The 22,649-nt window shown below is 39.2% G+C and overlaps 1 protein-coding gene across 1 annotated transcript in view; it reads right to left on the reverse strand.

Annotated features, from left to right (window-relative positions):
* The window catches only part of GALNTL6 (polypeptide N-acetylgalactosaminyltransferase like 6), a 488,603-nt gene that overhangs the window by 65,954 nt on the left and 400,000 nt on the right, over positions 1 to 22,649 (reverse strand). Inside the window, exon 7 of the mRNA XM_075499243.1 lies at positions 17,092 to 17,275. Within this exon, the coding sequence (XP_075355358.1) occupies positions 17,092 to 17,275 (184 nt within the window). The remainder of the gene's footprint in view (positions 1 to 17,091; positions 17,276 to 22,649) is intronic.

Below are 22,649 nucleotides of genomic sequence, written 5' to 3' on the forward strand. Positions count from 1 at the left end.
GCAGAGTCATTCAATAACCCTGCCTCTTGCCTGTCCCAAATTTCATACCAAGTATACATAATATTGTATACGACAAAAACCCTCCTCCTTCTCACTCTCTAGATCAGATTTGCAAATCACTGGGGAAACCCCTGCGTCTGCCATACCTTATGGAGCACTCCTGGGAGCATTCTGAATTTTAGGCTGCTTCTGAGACCCAGAACAGCATGCCCACCCTTTCCAGTTATGCTGCACCCAGCAGTATCATTTGCACCTGCAATGATGCCCCAAATCTGCAGGTTTCTGGGTGCTTAAAATCGGAATTGCAGACTCACTCCAGTTTGGAAGAACCCGGGGAAACCACAGCCAGCACAACCTCCATCTCAAACAACTTTTCCCTGGCTCACCTCTTCTGCTTGCTGTTATTATCAGAGTGTGTTGACCGTACCTTCAGGGCAGGAAAGTGTGTCTGCAAGGGGCACTCAGACTGATGACATCCAGTAATTCCCTTGGAGACCACCAGCTGGAGTGTCCCTGGAGCCAACTCTGACACCACTCCTGCAGGTAACTAATATGGACAGATGGCTAATTTGGCTTTAAGCCTGACCTCCAGGATGTTCTACTCAGTAATCAAGTTTACTTCTGATAACGATAAAACATAACAAACCTAACAAAACATTTGGTTTTATACCAGCATTTCTGATTCTTCTCATTTATTTTCCATAACATTGACATTTGCATTCAGAAATCTCAAATTCAAAACATTTTCCTTGTTGAAATCAGCTTCTTTTTAGGCTTATAAAATACTCGCGGCGCACTTTTCTCCAAGTATCTTTGTCACTCAAAATTATTCCATTAATAATATTTTGAAACTTATCTTCATGGATCACAAGTTCTATATTCTGAGCTGTATTTGTTGTGAGCAGTCAACCAAGTCACCTGGTACGATACTGCTCTCTCCTTGCTTCAGTGTAAATATACAGCTGCCCATTTGCTTTCCAATAAGGCCCGTACACAGAAAGCTGAAATATAATTTCCAAGCATTTTTGAGATAATAAAGCTATGTGTGCATCAACTGAAGACAAACTGAAAGGGGTTGTAGCTGACTTTAAATATTGGTGGAATTTATTTTTGTGTTATTTCCTTAAATTTATACATGACAGCTAAATGTCCAAACATATTTTAGGAAATGCTTGATTTTTTTTTTTAATTTCTGCCAAAGAGCTAATTAACTAGTTAGTTTAAATTAGTTAAATTATAAAGAAAGTTAACAGCTGGAGAAAATGGGGGAAGAAGGTCTAAGATGTGGTAGCAAAGTTTGGCCTCAATAGTGGACGCTTCTGTTTGACTTTAACACTTCAGCACCATAGTGTATTGAGTTTAGTATGAGACAGTTTATAGACAATTGGGTGGTTGACAAATTCTTGACAAATTCAAATGCAGATAGCTGCAAAAAGCGTATGCACTACCAGTGACATCCAGCAATAAGAAGGAGCACAGCCCTTTAAGGCCTGTATTCCTGTGGGAAAGTGGTACTTCTTTCCTCAAGACCCTAGGAGTAAAAATGGTTCAAAATATCAAAATGACCCAAATCCAAAATGTCTAATTCTTTTGTCAAGGCAGGGAGGAGATATTTGCGATAAGTACACTGAATTTTGCTCTGTTCCTAGCTTTGCCCCATGCCTCTCCATTAAGTCACTTGTTCTGTGCTTCACCTATTAAATTCAATATTAATATCTTTCTCCTTCAGTGGGGTCTTTGATAACACATTCACTAAAGCTTGTGATGCAAACAAAAGCTTTTAAGAAAGATCTTCTTTAAAAGCTCCTAGTGAAAGGTCAAAGAAACAAAAAGTAATTTCTTTTCATTAAGTGCTCATGGAATTAACAAAATAATTTTCTCATTTCATTTCTTAAAACTTTGTTTCAGTCCTAAGAAGAAGTGTGTCCATTGTCTTTCAGAGGCTTTCAAGGGTTCATTTTAGCCCGCGGCCATCTGACACAAATACCTGTCTTCCAAAGGAAAAACCAAAGTGGGTTCACTTGGCACTGACCAAGGGACCAGCAGCAACGCCTATTTCTCCCAAATACATCAGTCATGTTAAAGACAGAGGTTATGTATTCTGCATACCTGATAGTACATTTTGCCATAGATCAGAAATGCATGATGATTACCAAGAAGAACAATGCTTTTCAAGCTAAACCAGCCTATTCATATTGAAAGGAATCCAACTGGGAATACTCTGACTTACCATGAGACAAATATTAAAGCACCTAGATACCTAATCAAAAACTTACCAAGCTCCCAATCCTGAAATGTCATTCCTTTTTGTAGCAAAACATAGCTCCAGCAATAAAAGCAGTAGATCAAACCCTAGCGAAATACTCTCATTATTATCTTGGTGAGAACTAAATTAACTTCAATTTCCCAAAAAGGTGAGGCATGGATGAAGAACAACCAAAGCATTTAACAGATGGAGAAACGGACTGTCCTTCCGTTTCTCTTAACAGTGAGATAGATGAGAATAGATCACATTTCAGCATTAGTTTAGGTCTATCAGTTTTTACATATCTTGAGAGGTTTAACTTTTGCCCTGTTTTATACAATAGGAGTTTTGTTATTAACTTGACTGAGACCAGGATATCTTTTCCAGAATTTCCCCGCCCTGCCTTGCAGGTTCCTGTGTTGGTATTTTAAACTGCTACTCAAGTATTCACAAAGCAATGAATACATAATTGGGACATTTCTTTTTTCCTGTTTTTAACCGTTGCTTAGCTAATTATGCTCCAGAGACACCATCTGACTTAGCAGCAGCAATGCTGAATAATTCAGAAATAAGGAATATAAGATGTGCAGAAAGGAAAGCTGTCATGAAAATCCCTAGGGGTCTGTTTTAGCTAACAAATCTGACAGCACATCAGTTATCAGCCCTGCCTCTGGCACTGCGATGAGCTACTATTGCTCCAGCTATTGTTATCATCTACTGATTTTCCGAGTCCCAAAAAGAGAGCCTCCAAAACAGTACATTCTTCAGACTGAAATACCTAACTTTGAAAAATGGATTAAGGACACCAAAGTTTACTTTTTTCCATTACTATCATATCTCTGGAAGGATGTGTATACTGTTAACATTACTCTTACAGGGACAGAAACCAGAGAGAGACAAAAAAAAAGGCTCAGAAAGGCAGACTTCTCCAAAGTAAGTATTAACAGACTCTGACCTTATGGCTAACACCAAGTGTATTTAAACAGATAGCAAATATACAAGACACCAGAAGTCTCAAGGTGTATCCTGAATATCAAAACACTAGTCATCCCTGTCACACTTTCAGCTGGAAAAATTTACTTACTAAAATCTTGCTCACTGGTAATAAATGCTCATCTATGGTTTTCAGAAATTTCAGAATAATTAACTGCTATAATTCTTCCCTTAAAAATGTGTTGTTTTTTCCATGCTATTACACATGCAAATCACAATAAGAAAATTAAATCACAAAAAGAAAATTAATGTGTTTACTTGAGCTTTTTAATAAAACAGCATCTGTGTTTGGTAGCATCTGATGCTACCAAAGAGTTCAGAGTCAAAATAGCTTTTAACTTAGATTCACATGCATTGTCTCCCCCCCAAACAAATTAAAACTACCCCAAAATTTAAATTACTTAAATGTAAAGATATTAAATATTAGTTATATCAGGAAGGATCAAATAACTCAGAACACCCCTCCTCCCAACACACAGGACTTATCCAAAATACTTTTCACTTCTGCCTCCAGCTTTACGAGAACTATTCCCAGTGCCCTGCTACTACTGTCAACGATGTTGTTGCAAATAAGAAAGTAAACAAAAACGCTATGTTAATTTCAGGCTTCACTAGAAATGGAAGTGAAAACCCATCAACGCTTATTGAACAAAAATGGACTCAAGTATTGGAAACGCAACATCAAAGTTCTCAGGGATTCTTTCAAATACATCTCATCTTGCTGCTCTCCTGTACATCTTGTGCCCATTACCTCATCAGAACCAGGACTGGCCCATTCGAACTTTTGCAAGAATAGCTGTTCCAAATATCTGAGATACGCAGCGTCAGATAGTTCAGGAATGGATGAAACAAATATCAGATAAGCTTTGGAAAGGGCAAATGCAACTTTAAGATCTATTAGTAGAGATCTTTCCAGCAGATATAGATCAATAGCACTGCTGAGGATTGCATGCAGTATGATGCTGCATACAAATCTGGCCTGCTATTTTCAAAAAAGGAGAAGCGAAACTAAGCTTAGAGCTGTGCCAGAACAATCAGAGGAATTATGGATCTGGTATTTTATGAGAAGAGGCTGAAGAAGGCCATTGAAGCGAAGACCGAAACAGGACGTGATTTCTCTTTAGCGACAGACCAGGAGTTATCTGACAGGTCAAATATTTTTAAACAACCTGGCTGCTTAGGTGTGTTCAATTCATTTCCAGAAAGACCAGCATTTTCAGAGACCTGAGGCATCATCTCTGCTGCTGTCAAGTTGCAGGAAGCCCTCTAGTCCTGCTGGTGTGGTGGCTTTAGGGGTTGAACTCCACGCCTTTCTGCGTCAGTTCTGGTCTCGGGGTATTTTGGATTCTCTGTTACATCCAGAATGTCACAACATGCAGAAATTTACAAATTCATTTAATAAAGTTTCATAATTAACTTTCTCTATCTGAGTCAAATGAAACCATTCAAAAATCAGCTATCTTGAGAACTACAGCTATCGTCTCACTAGGTAATTAATATTTCTGCTGGTGCCTATTGTTTACAGATACAGAGCAAAGTGCCTTTCAAGCTTCTTTCAGTTATCTTCCACATTTCTGGAAAATTTCTTTTCCAGCTGGGTAATAGCTGTTTTTCCATTCAGGGCACACTCCTATTTTGTGTTATTTATTAAACTATTTGAAGAAATTGCTCAGAGCAAAAAAAAAAAAAAAGAAATTTAGAAGAAACCTACTTCATTTAGCATCTGAATTCTAGCACTGTTTAACACAAACTTCTGTAGAAAAAGATACTTAATTCTAAGTGGCTCGTATGACCTTTTTGTAGATGCACCTGATGGGGCGTCTGATCTAAACTAAGTCTCTGTAAAACTAACAGAGTGCGTGTGGGAGAGTTACTATTGCTCAGCCCAAGCATCAGATTTCTAGTTTCACCATGCACTGTACTGCATTTATTATTTATATGACTCCTAGGGAGATTGTGTACTTAATATTCCTCACAATAGTTAAGATTTTACCAATGTATCTTCAGTAGGAAGCTTTCTGAAGCCAGAAATTTGCTAATTAAGCAGAAATTAAGTAGAAATGCCAGTCAAAAGATTTTAAGGTGCAGGTAGAGAGGACATGACAGTAGCTCTCACAGGTGAATCATATCATCATAAAGAACGAGAAAGCAAAATGTTTGCAGAAAATGAAGGTGTAAGAGAATACCCTATGCTGTAATTTTGTGTCTATTTATTTATTCTGTCTTCTCCCATTCTCCCTGGGGAAATGAGGAAGATGTTGTAGTGTCTGAAAGACAACAGAAGCATGACAGATTCCATCTGAGGCTGAGAGGAGATTATATCCTGACTTGTGAGGAAAAGGAGTAGGGGACAGCTGAGATTCTGAAATATTCTGTAACCACGAAGGGCCAAAGGCTACAGCAAAATAAGTCCCAGGATTGCATTTGCCCTTTTCACAGCTGTTATCACACTGGAGAGTCGTCGTTGTCTATGATAATCAGATTTTACAAACACCATTTCTCTTCCTCTACTGTTACCAATGGATGAAATCTATTCTGAAAGAAATTCTCATTATCAGTCCACTTTGACTTTGAACTTTTTGTTACTAAATTTCCGTCTCTTCTCTTTGCTAACCTCTAAACTGCTATTGGGATTTTTGTTGTTGTTGTTTTCCTTTTTTTTCTGCTGGATGCCAACACTGATAATCACCCTATGGGTCAGTTGTCCGAGTTCTTTGCTATAACAGATTTTTCTGTTTCTTTTTTAAAAAATCATTTCACTAGTGACATCATTCTTGTTATGTTATTAAGCTTTATTGAGTTACATAGGAATAACTTTCTACAGGTCTACTGTGTGCTTGGCTCTTGGATGTGCTAATGCATTCCCACTGAAAGGATCTATAAGTGGGTTTAAATACTTTTTTTTCTGATTTAAAAATCTTGTCATATTTTCTATAGGAAGACCTAGGCCAATATGCATAGGTCAATGAGTTTGAAGTCAGTGGCTTCATTACATATGTGGCCAAACAACTTTGAACAAACTTCCTCTGAAAATCGTGGCTGTAAATAATTTTAATATCATAAGAAAAGCTTTTACAGGCAAACCACTACTTGTATTTCACGTAAACTAACATTTGAATGGGACTTTGCCCCATCAGCCAGTAGGTGGAGATGTAAGTCCAGTAATTACTGGAGAAACCAGCTACTTGGCAGTCCTTGATACAATTGAAGGTTTGTATAATACAGTTTAACCGAGGTTAGATTTCTTAATAAGCATTAGATGAGACAGATGAAATCTGTCTGCAGTTAAGGCCCATCTATCAGCCTTCCTCGCCACGGACATTCTTACAGCCTGTGGTCAGCTGTGCCCGCGGAGCTTAGGAGACTTTCATATTCAACAAACTATTAATGCAAGTAAAAAGGCAAAAAGTTAAATAGGTGATCAAAAGACATCTTTTCTAACACCTGACCACGTGTTGTCAACTATTTTTAAAAAGTTTCATCAGTATTCTGTTATATACCACATTAAAAAAAAGCAAAGCAGCATAAAAAAAAATGTATAGTCTCAGGCATCCCTATACGCACATATTGACAAGTTTTGAGTCCTTTCATGCCTACAGAAATTATGAGCATGTTATTGCCTTCCAGTGGATATATGAATGTTCTTAAAGTATTACCACTTCCATTGAGAGAGTCACAATACTCTGTTTTGGTATTAAAAATTTATGAATCTATTAAATGATCATTATAGGAACTCATATTGGAAATTGGTTGCAATAGCAATAATATCTAGTGATTTACAAAAAACATAATCATGTCTCTTAACATCACTCTGCTAGGGAATAATAATATCTCTATTTAGCAGTAATAGAAATGCAAACAATTACAGTAATATAAGATAAAGGGTAAAAATTAAGGCAATATAGTTGGACATTTATAATGATTTCTTTGTTTTGGTTATGCTGCTTGATTTAAGGTCAAATGAGAACAGCCCTGAAATAACAGGGCCCATATGATTTAGCTATAGCAACTAATTATATATATTGTAACTACAACTAACAAAGGACTATTCTTCCCTGAATGCCCTTTGAACAAGTCAGGAACAAACAAAGATTGTGCTTTGAACAGCTTTGCTGTTTAAACTGTCATTCTGTCAAAAGGAATCACTACAAAATGGGCTAGGCATTCAAACCTACTGCAAAGCAGCGAGCTGGGGACTTGAAACATTTCCTGTGGGCTGAGAACTTGGGAAGTTTGCGCTCCTTCAGTGCCTTCTGGGTCTCTTTGAAACCGCTACCCTGAGGTCCCCAGACAGTGGTCTGGAAATACTGCTCCAAACTTCTTTCTTCCCCGCTGTTCACCTTCTCCTCGGGTACTCTGAGAGGTCCTTTGCACGTTCGCAACGTTTTGAAAAGGAAAAATGTTGTTACTGTTCTCCCGCTGTGCTCCTGGCTTATCACCATCTCTTCCACTCCTAGTTCACTGCATGTCCACAGGTCATTTGTACTCGTGGGAAAACAGAGTGGTTATTCGCCCTAGCACGAAAATGCCAGGGAAGTTCTGCAGAATCAGCTAAACTTTCTGCTGGAGAACCAGGAGAGCGGAGGGAGCAGGGTCTCCTCTCTCCTTGCAGGCACCTCCTTCTCTATAGGGGGCAAATGGACTGGTGTAATTTAATGCCTACAGTGCCTCTCCAGCACTGAAAATAACACTGACACACCAACTTAACAACAGAAAACATCAGAGGGTTGATTTTCCAAATAATTCACTTGAAGAGATAGCTATATGCTGTTTTCCCACAAAGGAAATAGGTATTTTTAGAAATGAGCAAAGCTGATATATGAATCTTGTTCCCTAATAAAGGACACTGTCTTGGCAGTTTATGGAACAACAAATGTCAACTGTTCTGAGCCTCATTTGTTCCTGGTCTCTCAAAAGATATGCACAGCATTTTATAAATAAACTAACACAGAAAAATGTGGAGTGTTTATCATAATTTTCACCTCACAGGTTGCTGGAGGCGTTTGCCTTTGCCTCTTGACAAAATTTGTCTTCCAGCTAGAATAAGGATATTTTGGTTACTTACTTGAAAAGAAAGCAGATGCTAGGGGGTCTGGGGATAATTCAGAATGTGATCTTGTATGTCTTATTTCTAAGGTCCTCATCATATCAATACCTATACTGAACTCTCCTAATATTTTAAACAAAATTTATATTAACTCTTTTTTTTCTCACTCAAGTCTCAGATAAAAGATCTGATTCACAGATAACTGCCAGGGTTAACAACTACAGAAATACGGAAGAGACACAATGACTGTCAGAGAGATGCAAAAACTGCTGATAGCCATTACTAAAAAGCAATCACCTGTAACTCAACATCAAAATGGAAATTGTCTTGAGAGTATCTGCAAACATTGTCCTACGTCTGATTCAGTTCAGTGTTGCATTAAAAACCTGCATGATGCAATTCAGCAACCCTACTCCATGGAGCTTTAAATAGGCTTTGTGCATAACTGTTGGAGTTTGGAATATGTGCCCACGAGGTCCTAGGTCTTGGCCTTAGGTCTGGAAAGGGACCTGAAGAGCCAGCTGCCATTGTGCTGTAAATCTGATGACATCTAGAGCATGTGGAGGAAGTCTTGTGTACCGTTTTATAAAGGTTTGCTCAGCAGGAAGCAAGGCTTCCAAATCTAACAAATTTTTTAGGGCCACAGAAGTGGTACATGCTGCATTTTTGGCTGAGAAAATGGAGGAACCACTGGATGCATTGTTGGAAAGCCAGAGACTTCGCATATCTTGATTTCTGGCACGGACCAGACATTCTTACAAGCAGGATTTAGAACAGAGTTCGCCATTTGCATGAACCTCAAATAGAGCTCAAATAACATTGCAACAGGCTGTAAAAATTGGAGGGTTAATCAGAATTAAAAAGTTTTAGCGAATTGGAGAAGTGAAGTAAACAAAGGCAAAAAAGATAAAATTCAAAATGTTCAGTTACAAAGTATCACATTCATCTAGGGATAATGAAGACAGATCACCTTTTTGGACATGGCACTTCAAATAGATATGAAGACAAATGCCTTGTCTTCAAACATGTAAAATCTGAATTACAGGAGGAGGATGACGAACACTTGGCTAGATAAATCTGAATTACAAGAGGAGGATGATGAACACTTGGCTAGATACCGGTTCTGCAGAAAATGATGTGGAGGTTACACCACAGCACAAGCCTGGCATGAATCAACAACGTCAAGGAAATACAAACAGGAACATAGCCTCTGAGACAGGGGAAGTGGCCCGCCTGTTCTACTAGGCATTGATAAGGCTTTGGCTGGTGCAGTATCTGCTCTCAGTATGGAAAAGATCCAGAGGAGAGCAAAGAATAATCAGAGATCTAGAAAACATGACTTATTAAGAGAGACTGAAAAATATAAGATAACTTACTTGAAAATGAACAATGAACTGATCTGACATGAGTCCTCAAGTACTTAAGAGTTCTTCTCCCAGTGTAGAGTGTACATGACAAAACGTAAAGCGGTTAAAGCCATGGCAAGAAAGTTTCTGATTAGATATTATAAGAATAGTACTGAAACACTAGCGACTTATAAATTTCTTCCCAGCTCTTTCTTTTCATGCTTCTAGCACACACTGCATTGGCAGCTTGATTTCTTCAGAGTAGAAGCCAGAAAAATCTCTTCACCTCAGGGCTAAGCGGGTCCTATGCCAAGATAGCTGGACAGTCACAAATATTTCATGTAGGCAAAAAATTAGGAGGTATATATTGGCAGTGAAGATGCTTCTATGCCATGCTTAGTTGATTGCTGCCTCTGAAAAAAGAACCGTGGGCACTGGAGGGGAAAGGAAGAAAAGCACTGTGAGACTGTGGGGTATCCAGAAGACCTTGTAGAGGAAGGGGGAAATGACACACACACATACCCCCCCAACCCCAACTGCTCATACTGGACAGATGCTAAAGGTTATTAGTACACTTGAGCCAACGAGCATGTACGGAACTTGCATCAATGTACAGATTTGGAAGCTGTTTGGCACACTGAGGGGTCTGACAAAATTAGTAATTGGTTTTAGTCTTTGTTCTCTCTTTTGTTGGAAGCAACAGTAGCACAGATATGGGCTTTAGAAAGCAATAGGTCATTCTTTAAAAAAAACCACAACAACCACCAAACAGAAATGGAAGTGGATGCAGATGTCAATCCCAACTTTATGCTGGTAAACACTATAAAATGTAAGAGAAGGGTGTTGGTTTTCTGTTTCTTAACACCATAGGTGTCACCAAATTCTGCATCAAAGTTCTAGAGAAAATGGCTTGAAAATATAAAATTAAAAATAGAAATAATTATTTTAAAAGTGTGATTTCTTTTTCTTCATGGAAAATTGTTCAGACGTGATTATATAATTTTGAAAGCCAAGTCTTCTGTATCAATAACATGTTGATAGCATTGAATAGCTCACCTTTAATCATTGAGCAGCATATCTCTGTCTTCTTCTTGGCCACCACCCCAGTCTTTTTTATATAAAGAAATATTAAATTCATGTCCCGAAACTACTTAGTTTTCTAATTACTGGTAGTTTTGGTGACCCACTCTATGAATCTGCTCCAGCATATGGGCATATAGACTGTCAAGCTCTAAAGTTAATACTTGTGTGAAGTAGCAGGCTAACAGCTCTAGAAACATTACATTCGAGATGTTTACGTTTTTATGCTAACCATGAAGCTCCAAATGTGAAAGAAAATTGGAAATACGAGTTTCCGCAGAAGCAGAAAAAGCATAGCTACTTCGGCACTGCAGCATCAAGGCATTACGAACAAAATTTGTTCCCTTTTGTCTTGGGAGGCATGAGCCACTAGCAACATTCAAGTGAAAAGTTGTGTATCAAACCTGAATCTACCCAATTCAACTAGTATGTAGGACTCAACTAATTGCTAGAGTGATTCTTGTGAGGTTATAAAAATTGTACCAGCAGCAGCTTTTTATCTTTGATGGTTTTGTTTGGGTTTTTTTTTTTTTTTATTCCAACAGGTTACACTCTCTGTAGAGTTATCTCTTCTGACCTGGCTTTCAGAGAAAATGTACTGCTTGTACAGAACCTCTACACTGAAATCCAACCAAAGGCAGAAGAAAATGATTGAATATTCATATCTTCACTCATAAATGGTATGTTAGTGTCAGCATTTTTCATTGAAAAAATTCCGAGATTTTCATAGTGCCACAGGTGGACGGCAGTTTGTAAAAGCTATTGTTATCTCCACTAACAGTCTTCTACAGACCATAGCTTGTCAAAACAATAAATCAAGACCTTAAATTACAGAAACTCACACTGGTTGGAGATTGCTTCTCTGCAGAATAATGCCTTTGCATCAAACATTCCTGTAGCACAGTTCAAAACAGTGGATTATACTCAGGCTTTAAAAAAATAGACAAATGTTTCTGGTTGTGAGAGGTTTTATGAATATGTTTATAGGCAGAAATCACCCATAAACGACACAGACTATAAAGCACTGGGAGCTATAGAACAGAAATCATTGTCCAAAGCACTTTCTAAACTTCAGAAAATGATCATAAAATTGTAAAAGTACTTGTCAGATTTGAAATGCAGCCTTAGCAAAGACTTTCTTTGCACCAACATGTTGTTAAAAGTATATATAAATACCGAAAGTAAGGAGCTGCAGAAAAAGAAAGTCTTTCTGAAAGCATGTCATATTCAAATAAAAGCACGCTGACAACAGCTTGCATAATAATAATAATATGATTTTGCATATGTAAATCAACAGAAAGGACCAGGTAAGCTTCCAACTGAACACACAACTGGCTACATTAAGGTCATACGTTATATCCAAGGTTGAGAGTCTGTGATGCAAAGGAAGACAAAAATGTACTCATCACCTAATTTCATCCCTTGAGTACATCCAAAATTTTACCAAAGATCACATCCATAAACCATAAATAGCCCCTATTACTGTGAGACCTCAATCTTATAACCTTTGCCAGACTCATATCCAAAGTAGCCTTGCAATGGTGGGGTGATTCTATTCCTATTTTATAAATGGGAAACTGAGTACTAAAATGTCTTGCCAGAGGTTACACAAAGTTGCTTGTACTTCCTCGGCTAGCCCAGTATTTGCCAACTATTGTTCTGGTCCTTTGCTAGAATTACATGATTCTCCAGCTTCATCACCCTTCAGGGAGGTCTGGAGATGACAGCTCTACATCAGAAGCTAAACAGGCTGTCATAGAAAGGAACCCTCGGAGAGCAAGGAGTGGTCATATACCAAAAAACTACTAACTTTCCCAGATAGGTGCTAGAAGTCTTGGCATCCAGTAAGCAGCACAACACTTCTCTCATGGGTTAGGATTTCCATCCTGAGTTGCAATTTGATAGCAACGCTGTTAGGTCTCACCCACACCTTTCCCTCCCTCCTGTATCATGAAGTTACACCACCATAAAACTGCTCCGAGGAGCTGCGCAGCCCTTTCCTACCGTAAACGATCTGTGCTATATTAATCCTCTTGATTAGTTTGTGGTTTTTCCAAATAGTTTTTTGAGTTGAATTGTAGATGTTTTCTTGTCTGGTTAACAATATGTTGCTGCTGGCATGAATGGACACTGATGCCCGTTTTCAGATCGGGCATGTGATAACATGAATTGATGTAATGTAGGCACGGCCAGAAAATAAAGAGCAGTCATCCCCAGCAGGCTTGAGCATATCAAACCTCTGCTTTAAACTTCCACAGAGCTTTTAGCCCAGGCAGGCTATTAAATCATATAAACTGACATGCTGTATATCACAGTCCATTATAGTAACAAGGTTATCCTATTACTTTAAGTGGCAATCGCTTGGGTTAGGCAAACTCCTCCAGAGACTAGAGTGCTTGGACCACAGAAAAAACCAGCCACACAAGAGCATGCTCTTATGTCCCAAACCCATATATCCCATAAGGGCATGCTCCCAAACATCTGCCATGACAGAGAAACAAACCAGCGAGAGATAATAAGCCTAGGTGATCCTTGCCACAAATGAGGTAAACATTTCTGGTCCTCCCTACTTATAGACTAGCAGAAAATTTCCCAAGTCATCTCAAATTCTGCTGAATGATCATTGACCCTGGGATCAAGACAGGGAGCATCATCACGACATGATGATGATTTCACAATTGTCTGACAATTTTCCACAATACATCAGAACACCAATTTGCTCTGTGCTGTTTACACAACCCTGAATGCATCAGCGGAAAATAGCACGAGCCCCCTTCAGAATATATTGGGGTAGTTGTACATGAATCACAAGAGAAAAATCACTACATCCAACTGTGATGAGCTGCAAGTGTGACAGATCAGTTGAATGCAATATAAAACTTCTGTTGTTTCCGTGGCACATGAAAAAGGAAAATCAACAAGGAGTTCACAGATTTAGTCTCTGGATGGGAAGGCAACATTATTAGGGGTGAAGTCCAATTTCCATGCCTCTAAGGACTCAATGTATCCTGAAAAACAGCAACACAGATCTTTCAGAAAAATAGCTAACCTTAAAGGCTATCCATTTATGGAACAGTTGTTAAACCTTGCTAAACACTACAATGAGCATAGAGCAATATCCAGTAATTCACATAGGAGCTTTGATTGAAAATACATTTTATATGGCTATAGTTTGGTTCAGTGAAACCTATGGGAAACTTGGCGTGCCCAGTGACAAACTACATGTGAACCAAAATGATAAATTTTGTAGATGAATGCAGCCTGGTCCAAATGCAGTTACAAATTTGTCATGTGTCTCCCAGGTTGGTGTTAGTACATTGTCTGTACCTGAATTTGACACTGGGCAGGCTGGAAGCTTCTGAGAGTGTTATACAGTCCTAAAGTCATAAACATCAAGCCAAATCTTGGTGTAAAGCTACTCGTCGTGAACAACCGCAGAAGGCCTGAGAATGGCTGTGGGTGTACATCAGGAAAAGCTGAGATCTGGAATGAAGCTCCAAGTTCTGTCACAGCGAAGAGTAGAGATGCTGGCTGAGTGGCACTGCAGGTGTATGAACGATAAAACATGTCCACGCTCACACCGCAAATGGATGAGAATGTCTAGATTCTTCACAAGAGGGATTCTGAACTGAAAGACTGCGTCCAGATAGACACTGTCCAACAGGAGAGTGCCTGTCAAACACCAACCATAGTGGAGTACAGTTAAAAAAAAAAAAAAAAATAAAAAAAGTGGGGAAAAATTAATTCCAGAAACACTAGCTCAGCTGGCATTGGAGCTCGGTAAGCTCTGTGCTACTGTCACACCAAAAGCCTACCTGACAACACTTCAGTGTGTCGTGTCAACAGCACACACTCTGCTGATGTCTGCTGCAGCAGTGTTTTGATCGCGTGCAGGTGGAAAGCAAACGTATCATTCAGATAATACAAGGACTGCTCTTAGGTCTTCTGTAGTTTGATCTGGTTTTATGTACGTTATTTCTTAGGCTGATGCGGCCTTTTCTGCTTAACCCACATACTGAGTTGGCATTTTAAGTGACGGGAAAAACTCATCAGCACAATTTTTGGATCACGTACCCATTATTTGCTGGTGTTTTACTAAAAACGCTGGCAATTTTCCAGTTCATTAAGGATCAGCTCAGATCTGATGCTGCTGGCAAGAAATAAAGCTATTAGGATACCAATAGTAAAATATTTAACCTAAATAAAAAAAAAAATCCCTACTGCTTACAAAATGGTAACATAATTATTATGGTGCTGGCTGAAGCCATTTCTAGTTTTAGTGTATATGCATGTAAAGGAAAACTGGTCTGTCTCTTTAATTCTACAGAAGCTGTCTTGCTCAGTTAAGTTACTGATATCTAAAATGGTTTGTAACATTTACCGTACTTGTTGTAAGCAAGGTATTAAAAGTTCGAGGTGTCAACAGAGAAGGCCCTTGGAGAAAAGCAGTACTAACTTTGAATTAGAAAATAATTCCTCCCCTAAGCAAAATTCATACTGATTATTTAAAACACTTCTATACCCTCACCATTCTAGGCAGAGGGTACTTTTGAGCAACGATATTGTCCTAGCTCAGCCAGCCTTCCATCCTGCTGCCACGTGGGGGGACGGACATGGTGGTTCCATGTGCAACGCCGCTTTTCCACCTGCACCGCTCTGATGCGGATCCTGTGATGGGGAAAACAAAGACTCTCACTGACTTGTGTAAGAACCGGGAAGCCTTTCCACCTTTCTGGGGAGATGACTACTGAGATTACAAGATATTTAGAGGTTGCATCGTCCTATATGTTGTTCCTTGCAAAGCCATTTATCTCTATGTCTTACGAATGCAGGCAGGGCAAGGTGGGTATCAACTGCTGCCATGCTGATTGTAATAACAGCTCACACCGAACCGCCACATCTGTTCTGTACTGCATAAAGCCTCGTCTGTTCTAGAAAGTTTCCTACGAGTACCTCCTCTTCGGGCCTCTCTTCTCTTTGAGAGACACATACTACAAACTGCAAGCACGTGAAATGGCCGATAAGCAACCCTGTAGCTACACTGGCAACATATAAGTTTTACTTATACACCAACTTTGAATGCTGAACCAAATTATACGATGTGCTAGGTGACCTTCAGTAAGCAGCAAGAAATTACGACTGCTCAGAGGACCAGGAAGACTTGTGGAAGAGCAACGGAGGCTCTGGCAACTCCAGAGTGGTATGTGATTGCACTAGCTGCATCTGCGTTGTGGAGTGGTCACACTGGCAGCTGATGGAAAGTACTTCATCAGCACTTATACCAATGCAAGATGAAGACTGATGGGCCTAGATGGAGATAAGTAAAAAGGAACAAGTAGAATAATGAAAATAAACCCACTGAATGCCACAATTACCTACTTCTCCCTCTACAGAGCTGGTCATTCCCTGGATATAAGGGTCAATTTCTGCATGAATCAGATCCATCAGTTCAAAAGCGCGCAGACTCTGGGACACAGACGCAGGTTTTCTGTTGCTATTGTTTCCAGGTTTTGGGGAGGGGAAAACGCTGAGTTTTTAAATTGCCAAAACCTGCAGCGCGGAGTTTCAGGCAGGGCTACTGACAGAATCAGAGCCAGTCCTGCTGCCAGCCCTGCTGGGATACATGTTGTGTGAGAGACCTGGAGACTTTGCCACATTGAACCACGTCTGTCTGTCCTCTCTCTGCTGATGCGGATTAATCCCAGCTGATCCTTACATGAGAATAATTAAAGGCAAAGAAAAGAAAGAAGGATCTACCTTTGTGAAGAGTAGAAGATCATTCCTGTGAATGAGCTGATCTATACAATGCTGGGATCGGAGGCTGGCTTGTCAAAAATTATCTACAAATCAGCTTGACACTGTTTAGGCTTGACAGCCCTGTGTTTAAGTTACAGCAATACACATACAGTAGCAATATCACCAGTCATAAACAAAGCATCTGCTGGCAGAATGCGGACTCAGCTATTGATGCACGTATTGTATCAGTCTCCAGCAAAGAAAACATTAAACTAAAGTCTGTTCAGGAAGTGCTCTGTGGAATAAACAGAATAACTGCAGTCACATTCACTCCTTGTCCAATGCCAATACTTTCTCTTAACTAAAAGTATGTGCCTGTTTCTTCTATGCACAACCATTGAGCCAGGAAAGATTGGGAAGATTTGTGTTTCCAGGCACAGCTTGTGAGTTCTGCAACTTGTTGCCCTGATCTTTTTCCTAGTTTTGAGGTTTTATAAACCTGTATAGAAGCTGTTTGCTTTTACTACCTTTCATTAGTACAAAGTGGCCTACATGGAAATTTCTGGGCTTGGATGCTTCTGCTACCGTTACCTTCTTTGCTTGTTCTGATTCATGTTCCCACTCTCCCCTTTATCGCTACTTACTCAAAGGGGTCGCTGGGATCAGCTCTCTGGAGCTCTGGAGGAATCGGTATTCTTTTGTAGTACATTTCCCAGTCAAAAGCTCCTCGCATGGCATCCCCCGCCTGCGCCTCGTAGCCAAAGTGATTGTGGTCAATGACATCGATCATAGGACACACGATGGTTTTGTGGTTTAGTGCAATCTGGTCTGAAAAATGAAAGTAGAAAATAGGAAACGGCATGTCTAGTCAAGCCATCTATCATATTACTGCAAAGCGAATCCCACAGGTTTTCTGATGTTTGAAGATTGCTTGCTTTGTTCCCTATGGCCCCCAAATCATTTCAGTTTCCAAATGTGTATCAAACCTTTATCTGAAGTGGACTTAATGCAGTTGGGCAATGATTAGAAGCATTTATAGTTCTTTAAAGGGAGGCATATCCCTGTGAGACCCACAGGAGTCCAGTCATCTATATCTCTGTCACTTTGCTACTCTGAGCTGTCCCTAATCTGTCAGCTACGGAACAAGCCAGCAAGCAAAATGTAAAAATAACTCCTTCAGCTGTGGGGAGTGTGTATGGCAAGCTCCTGCGAGAGAGATTTGTGTTCCCAAATGTGAATCTCAGCCCTTGCAACCATTCAGCTGCTGTTCCTGTGGCTCTAGTGTGCATCAGCTTTGAGATCAAATGCTACAAATTAAAGGCAAACTCCAACACGAGGAACAAAACAGGGCTTGCGTCCTCTTTTGTACCAATCTTTGAGACATAAAGAAGGCCCCACAGTATTATTCTTGCTCACCTGTTTTCCAAAGAAAGGAGTTGCTTTTTTTTTTTTTTTTTTTTTTTTAAAATTAGGACTGTGAGGCTAAACCAAATTCCTATCTCTAGTTTAAGAGCAGGGTGCACCTGAGTCTTCTTTGGTGAATCCTATTGCTTAATCCCATAGAGCTCCTCAGAAAAGAAAGAAATGCAGATATTCCAGCTGCAAGAGTTAGGCAGAAGAATAATGGTTTGAAATGAGGAAGTAGAGGGGAAAATTTGTAGCTGCATTGGCATGAAAGGACAGCAGAAAAACTATCTATGAACCATTGAAAAAACAAAATCTCAAAATTCCAAGTATAATAAAGCTTTTTCTCCAAATGGTAGCCTAGATTCTTTACAAAATGTATGTTGTAGGACCTATGAGGAAAACTTGTTTTTTGTTTTTAAGGATTAGATTTCACTGGTGCTTGATAATACCCTAAAAACCCCAGAGGGCTAAGTGTGGAATGAACACATAGATAGGAAGGCAGGTAATAGTGGTGTAATGATTAATAATACAGATTCTGCTTCCTTGCTTCTGAAGGATTGAAATTAAGAAAAGAGATTATGTTAGCAAAGCATCTGTAGTTTTCATATTTATTCTCAGTTCTTGTTTACAGACTGTCCAAATAGGGAACAATGCTGACTGCTAGTAAGAAATTACTGTGCCTGGAAGTTCAGCAGGTTTTTACATCCTTATCCTTTAATAGTGAAATAAATTTAGAGCACAGGCTCTCACAAAATTCTAGGAAACTCATCTCAGACATAATGGCTGCATTACTGTTGCTATTGCCAAATATAATTACGTTCACTGGTATACTGTGTAGTGTTATCTGTAATCATTATGTAAAGTCATTTTTACATAATCTCTTTCCTGTGATGGTGCTGCTAATAGTTATAGGGCTTATAATAATCTGTCTCTGATCCCCCCCTTCTAAATTCATTGGAGGAGAGAAACTAAATGGGATTGATTTGGCTGGAGCAGGTCAAAGGTAGACTCATAATACATTAGCATCCTTCGCTTGATCTTTAAAAGCCTCTGCCTTTAAATAGACTGAAGGATTGCAAATCTCCAAGTCACATACAGAGATAGCCAGGGAGAAAATTATTTGACCAATGCTCAAACTCAATCCCAGTCTTCCTTCCTACAACTCTGCAAGATTTTTTGCATGCAAGATGACGCGTACCTGCCTGTTCTTGTATCTGCAGAACTTACTTCTCAGCCCCAAAAATGTTTCAGAGATGATGAGGAACCACAGGAAGATCTTGACTTTTGAAGAAACCAGGGTGTTTGTAGTTGTGCACACCAAAAGGCAGAGTAATCAAACTTGCAGCCTCAATGCTTCTTTCAGTATGCCTAAAATAATGAATTTTGCATACATACTTCTTAGGCTCAGACATAGCCCCAATATGAATTTAGGAGATAGAAAAAAGGGCTGTAGGGGTAGCTTACATTTCACAAGAGCGCTAGTATCATAGCTGTACAGATGTGAACGTGCTGCTGCCTTTGCCAGCCACTGCTCTTTATCCCACCTGCTCCTAACATGAGTCTGAAAGTCATAGCTGAAATGCTTTACAGCATCTTTTCTATTGCCTTTACTCATCATCCTCTCACAAATTCCTACTGGTCTGAAAATGTCCATGCATTATTTCAATGCACATATGCTGCAGATAAAGGGAAGAACGGACAGATAAGCATCATCGTACATGTAAAAATCTTGCAGATTTGAGGGAAAGCATGGGATCAAGAGAGAACATTGCTCAGAGCTTTCTCCCTAGCAATTTTAAGCAATATATACACACATATTTGAATTCAGCACTTTTAGTATCAAGCAGGGTGTGCGCATGTGACAATAAGCAGAAGTTTTCAATATTGGATAAGACACAATCTCAAAAATGTAGGTTTTATCTTTATGAGAAAGATGCACCCTTTAATTTCAAATGCTCATTTCAAAGTGGCCTGGTTAAAGTAACAACGCCACGTTGCAAATAGTCTTATCTTCCTACTTAAATATGTGATTACAGATGGTGACAACTTTTGAGTGGCTCAGCAAATTATCTCTTGTTATCTGAGTTGTCATAAGTATTTGTGCTCTCAGTCTCCCCACTGACAAGTAATGCATCACATAAATGTTGTGGAGATGGACAGCTATAGCTAGCAGGTATCTTGAGAACTTGCTAAGCATGATCTATTCATGGTATAGTTTTAAGTCTTGGTCAGGAAAAAAAATCTGTTTTGACAAACCTAGTTCTGGTAGCCTGTGGCACTACTGGTCTGTTGTCCATCTCCCCTCTGACTGCTCCCGCAGCAACATCCACAGAAGGAAAGATGTGCCCGCATCTTTCAGCTGGCTTGCCGCTCCGTTTCTTACCTGCAATAACTGCCACTTCACACTACACTAGACTCTCAACTACAGCAGCTGGAGCCCAAGTCACATCTTTCCTTCTGCTGACTTTATACTACTGAGGAGTGATAACAAACAGCTGTGTTTGCCAACATCTTTACATGACTACAGCTGCCTGCTCAGTGAACATCAGGCAAAACTCTCTGAGATCTCAGAGTGGCTCATCTCGGTTTAGAAACCCATTTAAGCTACAGAAATAAACTAAATAAAGCTTAAAGGAAATTAAAAAAAGCTCTTTTGCACCTGTTTTTAAGAAAACAAAACAAAGGACTGTAATTGAAAACAACTATGGCTCAACTCCACAGAGCTATTTAGATACCTAACAAGTACTGAAATAACTCAGTCTTCCTTTGGTCTAAAAAGTGATAGTCGATTCTGATAATATAAGTTAGATGCCTAAATAACTTTGAGAACCATCTTTAGGTGATTGCTCTTGGTTCCCCCCCAACTTGCAAGGTCTAATTTTGAAAAAAAACTGGTTTGGAACAGTGGAAACCGCTGCCCCTCTCAGCAAAGACTGGCAGTCTTCACTCCAGAGCTGGGCTGAACTGGGCTCTTATTGAGGACTTTTCACTACACATGGCATATACAATCAGAGCTAAAATAGGGCAGCTTCAAAGCAATAAATGCCCAATATATCTTCTGTTTTGGTTTCCTTGAATGACATTCAGTCAAATGTAGTGTTGAGTGAATCACAAGATAGATCTTTAGATAAATACTTGTAAAAATATAGTAACTTTATTATTAGTAGTAGCTAGGTGTCATCTGATTTCACTATTTGCCCCCTAATGGTTATGAGAAAGTTCTCTCATCCCTTTTGGAAAACAGGGCATCCTTAAATACACCAGCTGTGTATTCATTCTCTATTTGTCCTTCTTCATGTAATGCTCTACTTTTTCTTTCAAAATAAAGCCTATTGATCCTGGGCTCCAGTGTTCCTCAAGATAAATTTCTAGATCCTCTGGCTGGTTAGCTAAAGGTATTTCTACTACATGTGGAACAAGAAAGATCTCATTCCGCTTGAGAATTAAGAACTGGGACTTCGTCCCTGATGAAACTTTTCTCATCTTTCCCGTTTTCTGGCTTGAGGCTGAGGGTTGCAATCATCAGTTCAATACCCAGCTGCAACCTAACTGCAATTATGAATGCTTAGTGACCATTCTATTTATTTTTCAGTTTTTATAGGGTGAAACCCAGCTAGATGTACGTTCATTTCAGACAAGACAGCAAGAAAAGGAACTGGTTTTGCAACTTGCAATTTTCCTATGTCTAAGATAGCAAAATAGAAGGGTTAAGTCTCATCTACGGTAACTTAGCAAAAGATTTCAGAGGACAAGAGTGAGAATCTTCCTGAGATTTTTTCATTAGTGGCAACGTATTATGCATTGTGGGGCAAAATCAGAAAGCAGAAGAAAGGTGGCTGTGGAACACGCCAGAGTGTTTAATAGCTACTCGTCAGGGCTGCTTGTGGAAGGCTTGTTGAAACTTGTATTTCCCTCTGCTCCTTTATGCCATTTGGGCTTTACATGAAGACACGGAGGTTATTTTTAAAAATGCTGATGTGATTAACAGCAAAGTGGTAACAAGGGGATAGACTGTATGTGGAATTTGATATGGAAGCTAGAAAGGATGTAAATTTGGAATTTTGTACATTATCTTGTTACTGATCTAAAGAAAAACTAGTTACTAGTATTTTTTTTGGTCTCAAGCACTAGTTCATTAGCAGAACAGCATCTCTTCTTGGCTGCAAATGCTTTATCAGCTTGTTGTGTGGCCAAACCAGTTCCAGCAACAAAATTCAAGAAACAATAACCATTAATTGGTGAAACCCTACCCTGCCATGTACTTACAAAATACTCTTTTAATTAAAACAAATTTCTTTACTAGTAAACTCAGAAATTTTCTTTGGTTTTGCTGGCAAAAAAGCACTCACTTTCCAAAGCACATACACTTTGCATGTAGTCAGGTAGAAAAGGGGCCATTTGTAGAAAAGGGGACATTGTTTCCTGAAGTGAAATCCTAGACTACAACAATTGATTCTTTCCATTCCTTTGACTAATGGAGCTTTGCCAGCTGCAGCTGGAATCCAGCAAAGCAGTCAATAGCAAATCATTCTTTCTGAGCTTCCTATTGTGAATGCAGTTGTTATTGGATTTAACTCTGAGGTCTTGGATATGTTTACAGCAAAAGCTGTTTTAATGGAATGTGGAGGACTAGGAAGGAGTACAATACCTGCATAATAAAAGTTTTCACATAGATAGTAAGGGCATAGCATAATACTAGATTTAGCAGCGTGTTTAGTGGTAGTAATAATAAAATAAATCATAACTCTAATAGGCCAAAGTGATACTTCAAAGTTTTACCAGTTCTTTAGTCACA

Source organism: Mycteria americana, chromosome 4 (assembly GCF_035582795.1).
Source record: "Mycteria americana isolate JAX WOST 10 ecotype Jacksonville Zoo and Gardens chromosome 4, USCA_MyAme_1.0, whole genome shotgun sequence".
Lineage (NCBI taxonomy): Eukaryota > Metazoa > Chordata > Aves > Ciconiiformes > Ciconiidae > Mycteria > Mycteria americana.